The following is an 18295-nucleotide window of genomic DNA, read 5'->3' as shown; positions in this document are numbered from 1 at the left end:
CTATTGGCACAGCAATGTCCTCCGCAACCACAGGCACTTCATTCACACCAAAAGTAGCTTCATCAGCACTCCGTGTCGTCATCATCAGATGAAGCCATGTGTAGAGAAAACTCACTACCTGAATCTTCACCTCCCACCTCTGGCTCAGAATCAGAGTCAGTCTCTGGACCATGGTCAGAGGAAGAATCAAAAAGCATTCCAACAACTTGCTGAGCAGTAATCCGGCGGCTAGCCATTATCCTTACAAATAAAGGAGTCTGCACAAACAACTCAACAACCCCAACACTGTGCAAAGTAAGTTAAAAAATATAAGCCTTTATCACAAATATCTATATTTAAAAAAATATACAATTCACTTACAAGAGACAACTACACTCACCAGCACCTACTCTGCAAAGACACAGCAAATAGGCAACGATATCCCACTAGAAAGAAGAAAAAAAACTTACATCTACAGAAGTACACATCAAAAACAAATGCAAAACATGTTTTACAATCACAAAAAACAGAAACCAAACACTCGTATTACTACACACTTTGCAAAATAAACAATTACATTACAATTGAACAAAAAAAAGGGCTCTTACCAAACACATGCAACTACAGAAACAGCAGAACAACAGAACCACCAGTAACTGAACCGCACACTGCAACAATCTAAAGAGAAAATAAAATAATACACATTAGAAGAAACAAAAACAACACACATTACAACAGGCTATGTCACAAATGGGGTGTCTGTCCCCATGGGGGGCAGAATATAAATCATTATAAACGTGGGCCCCCTGGAAGCAACCCTACGGAGGGCAGAGAGGCCAAATAAAGACACGACAGAACATACTTTTGAAAACAAATGGGCCCAAGGAAGCAACCCTTGGCCAAGGGGTCGCTCCCTATAAATCAAAACAATCCCTGGAGTCTAGTGGGCTTTTCTATCCCCCCCCTGGGTCCAGAAATGGTAAAAAAAACAGCCGATCTGCCCCCGGGGGGGCAGAACAGTCTACAATATTTATATTGCCCCCTGGAAGCGACCCTTGCCCAAGGGGTCGCTTCCTTTATAAATATAATAAAATCCCTGGTGTCTAGTGGGCTTTTCTGCCCCCCATGGGTCCAGATGCGGCCCAAAAAACGGCTGATCAGACCAGTCTAAAAAAAATTATGGGCCACTAGGAAGCGACCCTTCCCCAGGGGGTCGCTTCCTTTATAATTAAATCCCTGGTGTCTAGTGGGCTTTTCTGCCCCCCCCTGGGTCCAGATGCGGCCCAAAAAACAGCTGATCAGACCAGTCTAAAAAAAATTATGGGCCACTAGGAAGCGACCCTTCCCCAAGGGGTCGCTTCCTTTACAATTACAATCAAATCCCTGGTGTCTAGTGGGCTTTTCTGCCCCCCCCCCTGGGTGCAGATCGGCCAAAAAAACGGCCGAACTGCCGCAGGGGGGGCAGAAAAGTCTGAAAAATAATGTATCCCCCTAAGGAAGCGACCCTTGCCCAAGGGGTCGCTTCCTTTATAAATATAATTAAAACCCTGGTGTTTAGTGGGCTTTTCTGCCCCCCCTGGGTCCAGATGTGGTCCAAAAAACGGCCGATCTGCCCCCAGGGGGGGCAGAAAAGTAAAAAAAAAAATATGGGCCACTAGGAAGCGACCCTTCCCCAAGGGGTCGCTTCCTTTACAATTACAATCAAATCCCTGGTGTCTAGTGGGCTTTTCTGCCCCCCCCCCTGGGTGCAGATCGGCCAAAAAAATGGCCGATCTGCCCCAGGGGGGGGCAGAAAAGTCTGAAAAATAATTTGGCCCCAAAAGGAAACGACCCTTGCCCAAGGGGTCGCTTCCTGCACACAAACAAACACACACATGCAATCCCTGGTGTCTAGTTGGGCATTCCTGGTGCACGATCGCGACGCTGTGCGCGATCGTGCACCAGGAATGCCCTGCATTGGGACATCAGGGGAGCGGAAACACAGTTTCCTCCCCCCCCCCCCGATGCCTCAAGGCACCGAAAAACGTGCCCCCGCCCCACTGGAGCAGCAAACACCAACCTGTCTCCTGGACACGCTGGAATGAAATGGATTCCAGCGCGTCCAGCGCTTCCTGATGACGTCGGCGCGCGCTGTGCGCGCTGACGTCACCAGGAAGCGCGGGGGGGCCAGGGGGTGGCAGCGGAAAGTCTTCCGCTGCCACCCCAGAGAAAACCACCAAGATCGATGCCCCAGGGGGGAGCGCCATCGCTCCCCCCCCCCCTCCAGGGCTGTACTGATGACGGAGCGGTCCCGTCATCAGCACAGCCTAACCGACGCTGATGACGGAACCGCTCCGTCATCAGCGTCGAGGGGGGGGGGGGTTAAAGTGACTGTGAAGTTCCCCTTATTCAATCAGAAGCTGTTTTGAAGTTTTAATGTACATATAGTCATTTAAAGAATTTAAGGAATTATTTTAGTTGAGTGACTCCGAGGGAAGTATTACAAAGCGTTGACACGGAGTCAAGCTATATCTTCCCATAGGACAATGACAAAACCATAGGAAAGTTCAGTGAAGCAATAACAAATTGTATTCCAGAGTTAAAAGGAAAGTTGTTTTGGGAGCTATTACTAGGTATCACTTGTAGAACTTTAGCCTATTTCAGGCCAAGAAGTTCTTCATAATTGGTTTGCTTCAATCTGTGTCAGTCATATGCTGCCACCCACTTTAATATGCTATCTGATAGGGTAGCTTGTATCAAATCTGTTCATGCCTACCTTTGGTATGTCAGGAATGCTTGATGAAATGTTTTTACTATACAGTTCGCAAGAAACTACTGTTGGTCAATGCTTGATTTTTTTCCAAAGTTTTCAGAGTAGGTACAAATTCAGACATCAGAAGACACCACAGCACTCAATGGAAATACATACAAATTCAAAAAGTTCATAGATTAGGGATTTGTAGTTATGCTTCAATTATAAATGTTTATTGAAGAAAGGGACATGCTGTGATCTTCTGTACATTCAGTTTGGAAAAGCCAATGTTCAGTAAATTCAATTTTGGATAACAGCTGAAACATGTCTCGTCACAATGTGACTTTTTCAAGCCTGTAAAATTATATAAGGTACATCAAAATCAGAAATATAAGAAAAGTTAAGGAAAAACCTAGACAAATTTGTGCAGAAAGATCACTAAACCAGTATTGAGTAAGCAGAAAATGAGGACCTAATTGCTTTGTATAAAATTCAACACAGAGCTTCAATTGTAGTTAATAAGTGATACAAGTCCAATCCGCGGTTGGAAGAAATCCAAAGTACTAACTGTAAGATAAGAGGAGGAAGTGCTAAAGGCGTTCACAAAAAGAGAATCTACAGAAAACTAAACTGTCTATAAACCCATGCTGAAACAGCATGCATACCACCAATTGAAAAAGTAATTGAAGTGATTGGTTTTAATCAATTGTAGAAAATAAATTAATGTAAACAAACCTAACACTAGGTGAGGTCTGTTTGTTAATACGAATGCTCCAATGGAGGTAGACCCATGGTAAGGTAGCGTACTGGTAGATAAATCAAGCAGCAATTTGTTGGTCGAGCTGTCTGTTTCAATGTATCAAATAAAGAATAAATGTCATCTAAAAAAGGAGAGTAACCAAAACCATATTATATGGTCCAAATTAAATTCCCCAATCTGTAGTCCGAGGACATACAAAAATGTGACTTTCATGAAGTCCTTGGTTCTGAGAGCCAACATTGTTGGATGTTGGTGTTTAACCAAAATATGTCAGATGCTGGTCTTTAGTGTGAATCCATACCCATATTGCAAAAGGTCCAAAAGCAAAAGATATCTGATAGGGTGTTAATAATCAGTGGTTGGAGAGAACAAATCATTTTTCAAAGAGAGAGAACAACAATATAACTAGCCAACTCCAGTGTTAGATTACAAGTAGACATCCATTGTAACAAAATAAAAAGAGGGAGTAAAATGGGCGCCAGAAAAAGCATATTGAGGAGCCTAATCTAGAATCCAGAATATTCTTCTGGTGCATTATAAATAGTAATCTCAGAATTCATGGGTATGTGGAAAAAGCGAGGGCAGAGGGGCACATTGTAACAATAATTGGAATCATTACTCCTTGTCAAGTTACCTGTATTAAAGTACAGTAGAACAGGCAGTCTGGAATAAGATCATTGGTATTACCGACGATATGTGAGTAGGTAGGTGTGTAATAATGCCGTAAACATACCACATAAGAGAAACCGCCAATCAGGATTTGGGAAACATAGAATATAATCAAAGCCACTGATACTTATCAAAAACAGTAGTCCTAACGGACAGTGGGGATAGAACAATTCAACTATCCTGAGTCAAGCTTCAATGAATATAGAAAAACAGGGAGAAAGCATATGAATATGAAATAACCACACAAAATGCAATATTCCAAAATATGAATTTCAATTTATATTGATGCTGTACATCTACTATTTATATACATTGGTCGCTCCAAGAACCATAAAAATGCTCTATAGAAAATGCGTGTGCATGAAAAGTAGAAAAGGAAGGGAAAGACCCACAACATATGCAAACCTATTTCAACAGAGCCTGTTAAGCATTTCATGCATTCTAAATATATGTCCACTCAAAAAGAGGTCAGTGTATTCAATCATCATTAATTTACACTATTCAAAGCACACACAATTCTAATCCCAAGGCAGTATAATACACTTCAGTATTGTTAAAACACGATAATAGAAACTCTTTATCTTCTTAGGTGTTTTTATTCCATCTACTTCTTTTAGCCAACGCGTTTCGTTGCTTCCGATTGTCACCCCAGTTGACTTCCTCAGGGCTAAAAGTAACACAAATGCCAGTTTTTTAATACACGTAATGGTTGTGTATGAAATAACACAAAGAGCATAGTCTCAAAATTTGCCCTGTGCAAAAACCAAAAGTGATGTGCTCATTGTATGCACAGTACAGTTGAAAACACCAACATATTGGGGGACCTGGATAATATCGGCCTGGCGAGTGACCCCTGCCGAAAAGACCAGCTTGAAAAACTCCTTTGATGTTGGTTTGGGCCTTATCAAGGGACGTAAAGGTGCCCACATATTTGGACACGTCCTTAACTAACCTGTTTCCGAAGAGGAGAACCTCAGCTAAAGGACTTGCTTCTGATGAAGTGTTCCGTTTGGAATCCATTCTCATCAGTAAGGACTTGCACCTTTCAATTGAGACAGCACAGTTAGTGTTCCCTAGTAAACGGATAGCCCGCTAAAATGTCAGGGTCTACAGGTGAACCCGTGTCCTTAGCTATGAGAGCCATCTGTAGGATTTTTGCAAGAAGTCCGACTAGATCCAATAGTTTATCCTGATAACAGCGTCATGCGCATTCAGTACCCTTCACCGAGTCCTTTGCAATTTCTTTAGGAGGGCCAACATGCCCGGGTCAATATCTGGGGTTTCAGATACTTTTCGGGCATGTCAGGACGGAGACATTCAGCCCGCAAGCGGCTGCGAACCTCTATCAAAACCTTTACGCAGGTTCTCATGGAGATACTCTATAACTTCAGGGGAGGGAGCCCAGTCAAAATATCAAGGATGAACGATGCCCTGCGCATTGAAATCAAATTGGGTAGTGATCTGAAAAGTAGAGATTGAAAGTTTGACTACAGGCAATTTTTTGGAGACTTCTTCTTTTAAGGAGGAGAATTACGGTCTGAAGAATCAGTATCAATATCCATGTCGGTGTCTCTTGCCACCTTGCGCTTTGGTGGCGCACTTGATGAAGCAGAAGGGGCTGATTATTCATGGTTCCCTAAAGGAGCTTAAGGGAGATTAGCTAAAGCCTGAACGTGAGGCCATGTAGACTGCTTGGCATTTTTCGCCCTGTCTAATGAGCCTGGTAAAGACCCTGGACCTTCCGGAGTTTTAAAACCTTGGTGCTTGGTGTAGCTCTCCAGTTGCGCTGTAATCTGTTTCATAGCCATGTTAACAGTATTGAGGACGCCGTCTCAATGGCCCTGTTGAGCGATTGCTGAACATACGCATCTAGGGCATCCACTAACTTGTCTTCTAAGTTGGATCCTGGCGGCTGCTCATTGTAATCATACTCATCCTCTTCAAAAGTGGCCCATTCATCCATTCTGAGGGATTTAGTGTTAGCACTTACTGGTAAGCCAAGTTTAATCCAAAGGAATCCGTCAAGGGGGAGCCAGCCCTCGGTTCACCAAAAGTAGACACAAAAATGAGCACCTCAGCAAAGCTGTAGCAGGAGTATTACAACCCTATTGTACAGGGCATCAAAGAGCCAAAAATAGGAGCGTGCACACAGCTCAGGGCCAAACTGTAGTTATTGCCGCCAGAGGACGGCATCCCAATTCGCTGCGAGGCTTATTAGCAGTGTGGAGTCCAGTGTTAAAAGAACACCGAACGAGGATGAAACCAAAAGAAGACTTAGCATATCCTAAATATAGCCCAATCAGGCTATGTGCATCTGATTCTTAATTGCCAGAAAAACGCATGCGTGTCCGATGAGGGAAGGCTCCACTGCGGTAACCAGGAGTGCGGGGAAGGCCACTGGACGCACAGGCAAGCGTGCACATAAAAACATTGTCGCAGTGAAGTGCAAACGGTAGAAACCATCGCTGGCCTGCGACGCGGTTGGCGTGATCAGCAATCGCTATTAAGCAGAATATGGGAAACAGCATGCAAGTAATGAGTAGACAAATCAAGTAAGCAATAATAAGGAATATGATGAGGCACTTAACTCTGCTGTGAGCAGAAAAGAAAGAGGCTTGCGATATGTAAATGGGTATTCTTATACAGACTGAGAGACTGTGATTGTCGGTTAAAAAGCATTGCATCATAGGAAATGTCGTTTGTATTATGTTTGAACGTTTTTCATTGGCTGCTGAAATTTTGCAGTTAAGGAAAGTGAAGCAATAATCCGAGCCTCTGGTCGTGTGATAGAATAAATAAAGTTGCATTTCCCATTCGAGCTCCCCAAGGAAATTTGGCTGGCCTGCTACAGCAAAACCACTAAATGGATTTACACCTAACTTGCCATGAAAGTAGAACTTCTCTCAAAGCGTTTTTTTTATTTTTATTCAGTGTATATCTGTTTAGTAGCTTTTGAAATATTAGTATTTGAAAATGTGGTGGATGGGCTTTGAAGAGTTAAAATGTAGCAACATCCTGGCCATTAAAACTTGTGGACTAGAAACTTGTGAGTTTTGTCAATCACATTTGAATTTTTCAAGAATGCCATTGGCTGATGAATGGTTTCAGTATTATGTTTTGCCATCCTAAACCTTGCAAAATGCACTAATTTGATAACATTTGTGAAATGAACACATTGAAAAACAGCATTTGCAATGCAATTGGTCTTACCTCTGGGACCTTGTATGTATTTAGCTATGCAGCCCATTAGCCTGGGTAGAGGGAAAGTAAGCACCAAACTGCGTGACACGCCAGGTATGGGTTCACATGAAGAGAAGTATTGCCTTTCAGCGGGAAATGGCAGAGTGAACCTTGCAGTGAGCGGATGGGTGCAGGCAAACTGAACTGGGGTGGTGTGGAGTGGAGTGCAAAAAAACGATGGATTTAGGCCCAGATCTTTGTACTGGGGTTTATGTATGACATTGTTCTGCATTCTGTCGATCAACTGTTGTTTTTGCATTTGTCACCCCGAGTGGGATGGGTATGCTCAGACGTGAGTCCCATGCTCTCCACACCACTGGAGTCAAGCTATCCTGGCTGAAGATGGCTGATAGCCAGAAACCGGTCCTAGGATGCTTTATTCCGGTCCAGGAAAGACATGGCTTGGCAGTTCGGGCTGGACTGTTCTCATGAGGCACAGGGTCAAGGCTGATTTGCATATGGCCATGTCTGAACTGGGGTGGTGTGGAGTGCAAAAAACGATGGATTTAGGCCCAGATTTCTGTACTGTGGTGAATGTATGACATTGTTCTGCGTTCTGTCCATCAACTGTTGTTTTTGCATTTGTCACCCCGAGTGGGATGGGTATGCTCAGACGTGAGTCCCATGCTCTCCACATCACTGGAGTCAAGCTATCCTGGCTGAAGACGGCTGATAGCCAGAAACCGGTCCTAGGATGCTTGATTCCGGTCCAGGAAAGACATGGCTTGGCAGTTCGGGCTGGACTGTTCCCATGAGGCACAGGGTCAAGGCTGATTTGCATATGGCCATGTCTGAACTGGGGTGGTGTGGAGTGCAAACAAACAATGGATTTAGGCCCAGATCTCTGTACTGGGGTGAATGTATGACATTGTTCTGCATTCTGTCCATCAACTGTTGTTTTGCAACCATCAAGACCATGAGCACAATCCATTCCGGCTCCCTGTCAGACCCATTCCCGCACCACATCGTCAACAAAGCCAGCAGCTCCATCGCACCCCATGTACGCAACGTCCTCAATCTCTCCCTCGAGACCGCGACCTTCTCAGAGAGCTGGAAACACACCGAGATCATCGCCCTACTCAAAAAACGCAAGGCAGACCCTAGAGACCTCAAGAACTTCCGGCCCATTTCTCTGCTCCCGTTCCCGGCCAAGGTCATCGAGAAGATAATCAACAGACAGCTAACCAGATACCTTGAAGAAAACAGAATCCTGGACCCTTCCCAATCAGGGTTTCGCAGCAACCACAGCACCGAGACCGCCCTCATCGCCGCCACTGACGACATCCGGACACTGCTGGACAACTGTGAGACCCCAGCCCTCATCTTCCTGGACCTCTCCGCCGCCTTTGACACAGTTTGCCACCGCAGACTACGCGCACGCCTCCACGACATAAGTATCCGAGACAAAGCCCCTTAATGGACCACCTTCTTCCTCTTTGGCAGAACTCAGAGTGTCCGCCTCCCCATTCCGATCCGAAGCCTCCGAGATCATTTGCGGCGTACCCCAAGGTTCCTCCCTCAGCCCGACACTGTTCAACATCTACATGGCCCCGCTCGCACACGTCGCCCAACAGCACAACCTCAACATAATCTACGCAGACGACACTCAACTGATCCTCTCCCTCTCCAACGACCCCATCACCGCTAAAGCCAGCCTCCACGAAGGAATGAAGGCCGTCGCTGAGTGGATGAACACCAGTCGACTGAAGCTGAACACGGACAAAATGGAGGTCCTCATCCTCGGCACCAACCCCTCTGTCTGCAACGACTTCTGGTGGCCGACAGCACTGGGGGCACCCCTAACACCCACCAACCACGTGTGCAACCTGGGTATCATCCTCGACTCAACGCTCTCGATGACAAAGCAAGTCAACGTCGTCTCCTCCTCCTGCTTCAACACCCTCTGCATGCTCTGCAAGATGTACAGGTGAATCCCGACAGATACAAGAAGAACAGTCACCCAATCCCTCGTAAGCAGCAGACTCTACTTCGGAAACGCCATCTATGTGGGAGCCCCGACCAAACTCATCATACGCATCCAAAACGCCTTGGCACGACTGATCCTCGACGTACTACGCCACGGCCACATCACCCCCCAACTGAGAAACCTGCACTAGCTACCCGTCAACAATAGGATATCCTTCAAGCTCCTCATCCACGCACACAACCTTAATTGACCGCGCTCCGTGCTGGACAGCATTTTTACTGGTGCCTAGATATTTCTGGGCATTTTTAATCTTATTTGCGCTGCTCGCGCTGCTTATTATCGCGCTGCCGCTTTTGTCACCTAATTGCCTGGCATTTGTTACTGCAGCTACCAGGGACATCGGTAGGCTCACCTGCACTATAATTGTGTCCTCACTCGCATTTTGCGGGATTTTAGGATTCAGATCGTGGTGCTCCGTCCGCCATCTTGGGTGAGTGTAGAAGCTTGGGACACTCTTAGGCGCCATTTTGCTTGGGTGTGGAGGCTCTAGCAGCCGGAAGCCCGCGCATTGGAGAGCTTATTAAAGCTTCGCAGTAAAACATTTCCTTAGACCTTAATTGACCGCACTCCTTGCTGGACAGCATTTTTACTGGTGCCTAGATATTTCTGGGCATTTTTAATCTTATTTGCGCTGCTCGCGCTGCCGCTTTTGTCACCTAATTGCCTGGCGTTTGTTACTGCAGCTACCAGGGACATCGGTAGGCTCACCTGCACTATAATTGTGTCCTCACTCGCATTTTGCGGGATTTTAGGATTCAGATCGTGGTGCTCCGTCCGCCATCTTGGGTGAGTGTAGAAGCTTGGGACACTCTTAGGCGCCATTTTGCTCGGGTGTGGAGGCTCTAGCAGCCGGAAGCCCGCGCATTGGAGAGCTTATTAAAGCTTCGCAGTAAAATATTTCCTTAGACCTTAATTGACCGCACTCCTTGCTGGACAGCATTTTTACTGGTGCCTAGATATTTCTGGGCATTTTTAATCTTATTTGCGCTGCTCGCGCTGCTTATTATCGCGCTGCCGCTTTTGTCACCTAATTGCCTGGCGTTTGTTACTGCAGCTACCAGGGACATCGGTAGGCTCACCTGCACTATAATTGTGTCCTCACTCGCATTTTGCGGGATTTTAGGATTCAGATCGTGGTGCTCCGTCCGCCATCTTGGGTGAGTGTAGAAGCTTGGGACACTCTTAGGCACCATTTTGCTCGGGTGTGGAGGCTCTAGCAGCCGGAAGCCCGCATGGCGTAATACTATATAGAGGCATGGAGGAACAGGTGCGCAGCGAGTGCGCGCAGCGGTCGCGCCGTAGACGCGCCGGAGGTGCGCCAGAGGTAAGCCCGTTTGCGCCCGTTCGCGTAACGGGCGCGCCTAGGGCCACCTCCACTGGACTTACATATACCCCTCGCTTAGTCTACTCCCGGGCTGCGCTTTTGGAACTTAGATCGGCCCTGAGGTCTCAGCCTCAGAAGACTTTTGTTTCTTCTCTATCTCAATCTCTGTCTTGTGGGTTGCTTAACGTACGGTCTCTCTGTAAGCACCATACAGAGATTGCCTTCTTGATTGAGTCTTCAGGTTTGGACGTGCTGTTCCTCACTGAAACGTGGACTCGGGAGGACTGCCTAGTTGAGCTGGGACTTGCCTGTCCCCCAGGCTTTAAAATCATCCACACCCCTCGGCTGAAGAACAGAGGTGGTGGAATTGGTATCATTTACAGAGAAAAGCTGGGTATTTTTCAGCTTAAAATTGGTGAGGTGTCGGGTTTTGAACTAATGGGGTTTTCCATTAGAGGTCTGGAGAGAACACTGCTCTCAGGTGTGCTCTGCTATCGCCCTCCGGGATCGGCACCCTCTCTATCAGACTTTCTTGACCTAATATATGATTTATCCAACACTCACTCTAAGTTGTTGGTCTTGGGTGACTTTAACCTATGGCAGGGGGGTCCGCTGGATGGGGCGTTTACGACACTCTGCCAGGCCTTTGGTCATATTCAGCTGGAACAACTGGTCTGCTCAGCGACTCATAAGGGAGGTCATGTCCTGGACCTGATTTTTGCTGATGCTCAATTAGCAGTGGTCACCGATATCCTGTGCCAGTGTTGGACGGACCACGCACTTGTGGCCTTTTCCCTTCGTATAGGTAATTACTTCTCTGAGACTGCCGGGGTAGGAGTGGCGAAACTGGGTAGACCTTGGTCTCGATTACTCAGTCTATCTCCTCTGCCTTCTTTATTACCAGACAATTATTGTCTGGGTAATTCAGTGGAGGAAAGCTACTCGATTTTGTGCCGGTCGATCACTAACACGCTGGACAAGGTGGCTCCTTTTCGTAAGTCCCGTGGGAGAGTGAACAGGGCTTCTCCCTGGTATACGGAAGAGCTTCGACAGCTGAAGCTGAGCTGTAAACGGGCGGAGAGGGCCTGGAGAAAGCAATATTTACCATCAGCAAAGGCCTCTTTCAGGCTCGCATTGCAGGGCTATAAAGCACAGATTAAGCTTGCTAAGGCGGCCTTTTTGGAATCCACCTTGAATCGGGCGCCCAACAAATCGCATGCACTGTTTAAAATCGTTAGGGACATGTCCCACCCTATATGCGTGGCTAATACGGTCCCTACTTCGCAAACCTTGTGCGATTCCCTTGCGGGTGCTTTCGAAGAGAAAACTACTAAAATCTTAGAGGGCTGTAGTCGCGGGACGAGGTAATGGCAGCAGACGTGTTTTGGTGGTAGCTGTATTTATTCTACACAGTAAATCATCGGTACACTTTCTCCTATGGCAAGTCTTTCTCGGAGATCGGCTTCTCTCTTGGCGGCTCTTGCGGATCACTCCCTCCTCCTTCCTCCGGACGGGGCTCCTCCTCCTGCTGGTGCTGGGCTCCGGAGGCTCCGTAGTGCACGCCCACGCCGGTCACCGAGAAGGGAAAACAAGAGAGAGGCAAAGTGAGTGCTCCGGTTTGGTGGTGTTACGTGGGAGAGGACAGGGGAGTGAGGGCGGTGAAGGGTACACACTGTGCGAGAAACAATGGGTCGGTGATTTGTGCAGTTAGAGTGATACGCTAGTCGAAGGGGCTGTTTATCACTAAGGAAAGCCCTGCTGGGTCTGGCGTCTGCCTTTTTGTCTCCACCACCCCAGGACCCGGTCCCGTACCTCAGTGAGCCGTACACCTCCTGGCGCACGGCTGGGCGGCTCGTGGTGTTGGCCTCCCGGCTTTCCAGCTCCGGTCGATCGGGGTTCTTCTCTCTCCTTCTCCGTGATGTGAGGTCTCGTCACTGGTGCTGAGTCCGTAGGCGCGGCGTCCCAAACCCTCCGGTCCAGGTCTTCTTCTCTCTCAGCTAGGGTCTCTTCACTCAGCCACCGCTGGTCTCCCCTCCACTTCTCCTCGCCGTCTCCGCTCTCTTCAATGCTCCGCTCCGCTACACTGCTTCCCGCCTCTCCGCTCTCCTGCACTCTGTCCGCTCCTCCGGTGAAATAACACCTCTGAGGCATGTTGAGGCTGCTATTTACGGGCTCGCCTGACTCCGCCTCCTCGCTGAAGGTGTCCGTCCATTTAAAGGGGCCCCATCCTACCTCGTCCTCCTCGTCACAACTGTACTGTTCGGCAGGTGTCCATCCCGGGGTAGGAAGAGGCTGTGGAGACAAGAGGGGAGGGTCGCACAACGTTAGAGAGCGCCCCTCAACAGGGCGAGATCCCCCCTCCCGGCTACAAGGGCTTAAAACATCCTTTGCCCTATACTCTCGGTCTGGGAGCTCCGGCTAGCCCGCTCAGTCGACCCCGGCCAGTTGGCTTTTGTCCTGGCTTGGGAGCTCCGAACGGGCTACCCAGTCGACCCCAGCCGACCGACTCATGCCTTCCAACTGCTGTTTCTGCCCTGGGAGCTCCGGTTGACCTGCCCAGTCGACCCCAGACAGATGCCAGTGGAGTAGTGTGGCTCACTGGTTAGAGGCGGCAGGCCTGAGAGCAGAAGTCAGCCCGGGACCAGGGTTCAATTCCCGACGCGGCAGGGTCGTGGACCTTGGTCAGCGGACTCGATAATTCTCGCTTCGGTGCTTACTCTAATCAGGGTTTCCACTCGGCAACTCTGGGCATTAGCTTGCCTAATCTCCACAACGGCCCCACCAATTCCGGGGATGCCTGGCTCCACCTTGGGGACTCCCAGCAAGGGACCATCCCACAGGGAAAGCCAGGACGGGTTCCCCAGAGTTATACAGCGCCGGGACGCCCCGTTGCTGGGGCAGCTGTGCGCTTTACAAGTATACTACATTTACTACATTACATGCCTTTGGCCCTGGTCTGGGAGCTCCGGACGGGTCACCCAGTCGACCCCAGGTGAATACTCCAGCTTTTAGTTTGGTAGCTCCGTTTTTTTCCTCCAGTCGACCCCAACTAAAATCTTTTCCTCGTCCCTCTTTTGAGGGCCAATATGGTGTCCTCTGGTTCTCCGCGCGACCCATTGCCTCCCAAATTTTGGAAGGCTTTTCAGGCGGAACTCTTTCAACCGTTGCATTCTATCTGCCTCCAGTCTTTGGAGTTGGCATCCGTCCCCGAGTGTTGGAAGTTAGCAGTAGTGTCACCTCTGCTTAAGAAGCCAACGCTGGACCCGAGCTGTCTGTCCAACTATCGGCCAATCTCCTTGCTCCCCTTTCCTATTAAAATCATGGAAAAATGGGTGACCCGTTCGCTCTCAGGTTTCCTGGAAAACATTGGCTGGTTCGATGAGGCACAGTTTGGCTTCCGCCCCGGGCACGGGACGGAGTCCGCGCTTGTAACCGTACTGAACAACCTTCGTTCGCGTGTCGACAGTGGGCGGGCAGCCTTTTTAGTGCTGCTCGACATGTCGGCCGCGTTCGATACGGTTTGCCATCGAACCCTCATCAGGAGACTTGAAGAGTGTGGGGTCACAGAGGACGCAAGAGATTGGCTTATATCGTATCTTGACAGTCGGCAACAGCTGGTCTCGCTTCCTCCTTTCTGTTCTGAGCCAAGGAAAGTAGGGCAGGGGGTGCCACAGGGCTCGGCCATCAGCCCAATACTTTTCAATCTGTATCTCCGCCCCCTGGTCCAGCTTATAAAGTCCTTTGGTGTCTCGGCTTTTAATTATGCCGATGACACCCAGCTGGTCTTTTCCTTGGAGGGCATTAAGGCAGTCTCGCTGGAGACATTCCATCGCTGCATGGCAGCCACAGCGGACTGGTTACGGGCCAACTCCTTACAATTTAACAGCGCTAAGACTGAGGTCCTCTACTGTTCCGCAGATCGGATCTCGCGGTCACTTCCAGAGAACTTTTGGCCTGCCTCCTTCCCCGAGCCAGTTTCGGCTGCGTCATCTGCCCGCAACTTGGGGGTGATCTTCGGCCCGAATTTACAGCGTGACTTGCACGTTAATAAAACCACGTCTACGTGCATGATGCTGTTACACATGTTGCTTAAAGTTCTGCCCCTTCTCCCTGCCCATGCCAGGCCGGAAGTAGTTCGCGGTACTATACTAAGTCGCTTAGATTATTGTAACGCACTACTTCTGGAGGCCCCAAAAAATCTAGTGGGGAAGTTACAACGAGTGCAGAACATGGCCGCCAAGTTGGCTCTCTCATGGCCTAGGTCCAGTTCTTCTACCCTAGCTTTGAGAGAATTACACTGGCTCCCGGTACATCTGAGAGTGCTGTACAAAGCTGCTTGATTAGTGTTCAAAGCTATACATCATTTGGGCCCGATACCTCTGCAGAATATGTTCTCCTGGTACTCTGCCCCGCGACTTCTTCGATCCTCTTCTGCGCATCTGTTGGTAGTCCCGAGGTTCCAGAGAGTCAGGATGGGTGGCCGCTCATTCAGTGTGGCAGCGGCCAAACTGTGGAACTCCCTGCCTCTCTCCTTGAGAAGCCACAGCAATTATCTGCCGTTCAGGAAAGCTCTTAAAACGCACTTATTTCCTAAAAATGCTGTGTAAGTGAATAGTGCTGTCGCTCAAGTTCAAGCGCCAGGATGCCCTCTGGGTGACAGGTTTGCGCTCTATAAATACACTAAATAAATAAATAAATAAACAAGGCACTCCACATGACCGGCCCAGCCTACCTCAACAAACGACTTTCCTTCTACATCCCCAACTGCCAGCTCCGCTCCGCCGACCTCGCACTCGCCACTGTCCCGTACAGCCGAAGAACAACCACCGAATGGAGGTCCTTCTCCCACCTCGCCGCCAAGACCTGGAACACCCTCCCACTGAGCCTACGACAGACGCAAGACCTGCTGACCTTCAGGAGGCTACTCAAGACCTGGCTGTTTGATCAGTAGCGACCCCCTCCCCCAAGCGCCTTGAGACCCTCACGGGTATGTAGTGCGCTCTACAAATGCTTGATTGATTGATTGAATGCAAATAAATTATAATAATCAGGGCCACTGTAATTATGCGGCAGGTTTGATAAAATTATGCAGCAACAAAAGGCAACATATACAGTGTAATGCAGAACATTTGCTGATTGTATTAATTATTTTATCATTTTATACTTGTTAATACTGTCAGGGCATAGGTTGCATTTCAGTTTAACCCCCAAACATAGCAATAACATAACAGATGGAAGTAGTGTCATTGCATCATGTCCCACCTCTAGCCCCGCCCATTAGCCACACGTCTAACTCAATTTGATGAGTACCTGCACCTATTTTGTTTCCATTTAAAGCACTGCATATGCCTGATAGACTCCGTGGCGGCTAATATAGCAGTTTCAGTGCTATATGTGCAACCCTGAATCACGATTGTCAAGCATCCAGCAATTTATGTTCCTCCAAAAAGGCAGGTAGGTGTAGATAATCAGCCTCGAAAAATGCTGACACGGAAGTAAGGCAAAAGTTAGAAAGCTTCCCCGGGATTGCAGAAGGGTTTTTAAGCAGAGGTAGCACATATACATGTTTCGGTGCCACAGAAAACTCTGCAGATTCGAGGAGCAAAATCAAAAGATCTGTCAGATGGCCACAGAGCAGAGTTGGCTGCCATAGTATGTGGACAGGAATCTTAGAGGTGAACTGAATCTGATGCCTTGCATGATTTGTTCAACATCCTTAATGTTAACATGGCCACGAGCCAGGTCTTCCCACCAACCCCTAGTGCGAAGCATTCTTACATTTGATGCATTCCCCCACTGATAAGCATTGAGTCTTGGTAGAATTTAGCTAAAGGTAGACAGCTGATATCAGAACTGGGCTGTTGTCAACCAGTGTCTAGGGCATTCGCTCAGTGTCCTGCAGCCCCTTGAGAACAGTTTGTTGTTGGCGCCATCCTAGAGTAGTGTGACATGTTCATTAGCCAGAAGGACTCCTAGAGCTCCATATTATATTTAAATATCATTGGGGCAAGAATGAAGCTATAATTTAGAACCATAGTGATGGTAATGGATACGGAACAATCCATATGTAAACTATTGCATAATTCTACTCGGATTGTATTTAGAAAATGTGTTGAAATTACCGTAAGGACATCGAGCAAATAACTGCATCGCCCTTTTAGTACACGGAACAGTGCAATGCAATGGATGCACAATGGAGTGCAGCGATAAACTGCCATACACTGTCATTAAATACATATAACTGGGGAAGGTTCTTTAAAAACTCATATTAAAAAATATATATATATATACTACACATGGACATATGTTTTTGTTTAAGACATTTTTAGATTTCATTTTTGTAGTCCTCTCTATTTTTCCTTTACACATTTTACTTCCAACGCCCGAGGCATCATCTACTAGTGGGAACCTGTTGATCCTTGTGTGCTGGCAACTGGATTCAATCGAAGCCATTTGGGACAGGTAACTTTGAATGTTCACTGGTAGCAAGAGGAGCTTTAGGAAGTGGGCGAGGCCATTGCATGGTTGCTCCCTACCTCGCTTTCCTGTGGGCTATCAATATTTATTTTTCTGCCATGTAAAATATTTTCTAAACGCTGACATTATCCAGCACATTTTAGTGAAATGTCTTTATGAAGATATCTGCTCTGCACAGATTGTGCTAGGTGAAGGTGTGGCGCGAGGGCCACGTGTAAAAGTTGTTTAACACCCACAGACTCGCACTTTTGTGAAGAAACACCGATCATTTGCAGGTAGTTTTCCAAACCTGGAAACCCGTCGATTTAGCTCCCTCTAGGGCAGTAGAAGATGCGTCTTTGTTGATGGTCAGGGAACATCCCAAGAATTGATAGGGGAGTGGGGTGGGAGGAGGATTTCTCGACGGACACTATACCGGGAACTAAAATAGAGGTAGGAAAAAATTCTTGAATGTGAAAAAAAACTTTTCAGTTACAACTTCAAGCTCCGGCAGGACATTTCCATTTTCTTTTCGGCATTGTTGTGCACCAGCCCTAATCAAGTGTCCGCGAGGAATAAGAATGTGAGATTCATGTCGGCTCTTTGAGTGTTTAATGCAGCGAGCGTTGCCCGATGCCGTGTTTGGGATCGGCGCTCGTGCACAATACGCGCCGCACGCGCTATCAGCGGCTGCTCGCGCTATCAGCGGCTGCTCGCCTTATCTCACGAGGCGTTTCCTGTGTTTGTCCTGCAGGTCTGCACCACCTACCCGCCCATGCTGGTCGTTCCCAGGACGGCGACCCAGGCGACCCTGCACGGGAGCGCGAGGTTCAGGAGCAGAGGCCGCTTCCCCGTGCTGTCCTACTACTACAAGGAGAACAATGTGAGTCACCGTGACCCTGGGGTGTGTGAGCTTGCACAGAGCTGTGAGTAACGATTGCAGGCACGAAATGGGCCTTCCGCTCTGCTCTAGATAGGCTCTCCTGTCTTCCTGTTATGATGGCACTCTGAGGAGAGTGAGCGAGCTCACCACAGAAGAGCCTTTTCCTGTTGATAACACTCAAGTGCAGCTTTAAAACAAGCATTGGCGTAGCCAATAGGTCTCGCCTTTTGGACCTTATAAGTGTTAAGCCACGCAGCACATTATCC

At 48.0% G+C, this 18295-nt stretch overlaps 1 protein-coding gene across 3 annotated transcripts in view; it reads left to right on the top strand.

Moving 5' to 3' along the window:
* MTMR8 (myotubularin related protein 8) overlaps nucleotides 1-18295 on the top strand; it is a 511753-nt gene that overhangs the window by 160651 nt on the left and 332807 nt on the right. For 2 of the 3 annotated variants that reach the window (XM_078640107.1, XM_078640110.1), the window contains exon 5: nucleotides 17901-18029. The exons of the other annotated variant lie outside the window; for it this stretch is intronic. In XM_078640107.1, coding sequence (XP_078496233.1) covers nucleotides 17901-18029 — 129 coding nt within the window. The remainder of the gene's footprint in view (nucleotides 1-17900; nucleotides 18030-18295) is intronic. 3 annotated transcript variants of the gene reach the window in all.

Source organism: Lissotriton helveticus, chromosome 4_2, assembly GCF_964261635.1.
Source record: "Lissotriton helveticus chromosome 4_2, aLisHel1.1, whole genome shotgun sequence".
Taxonomy (NCBI): domain Eukaryota; kingdom Metazoa; phylum Chordata; class Amphibia; order Caudata; family Salamandridae; genus Lissotriton; species Lissotriton helveticus.
Note: the sequence above shows the minus strand (reverse complement) of the source record. Positions and strands in the feature narration are given on the sequence as shown.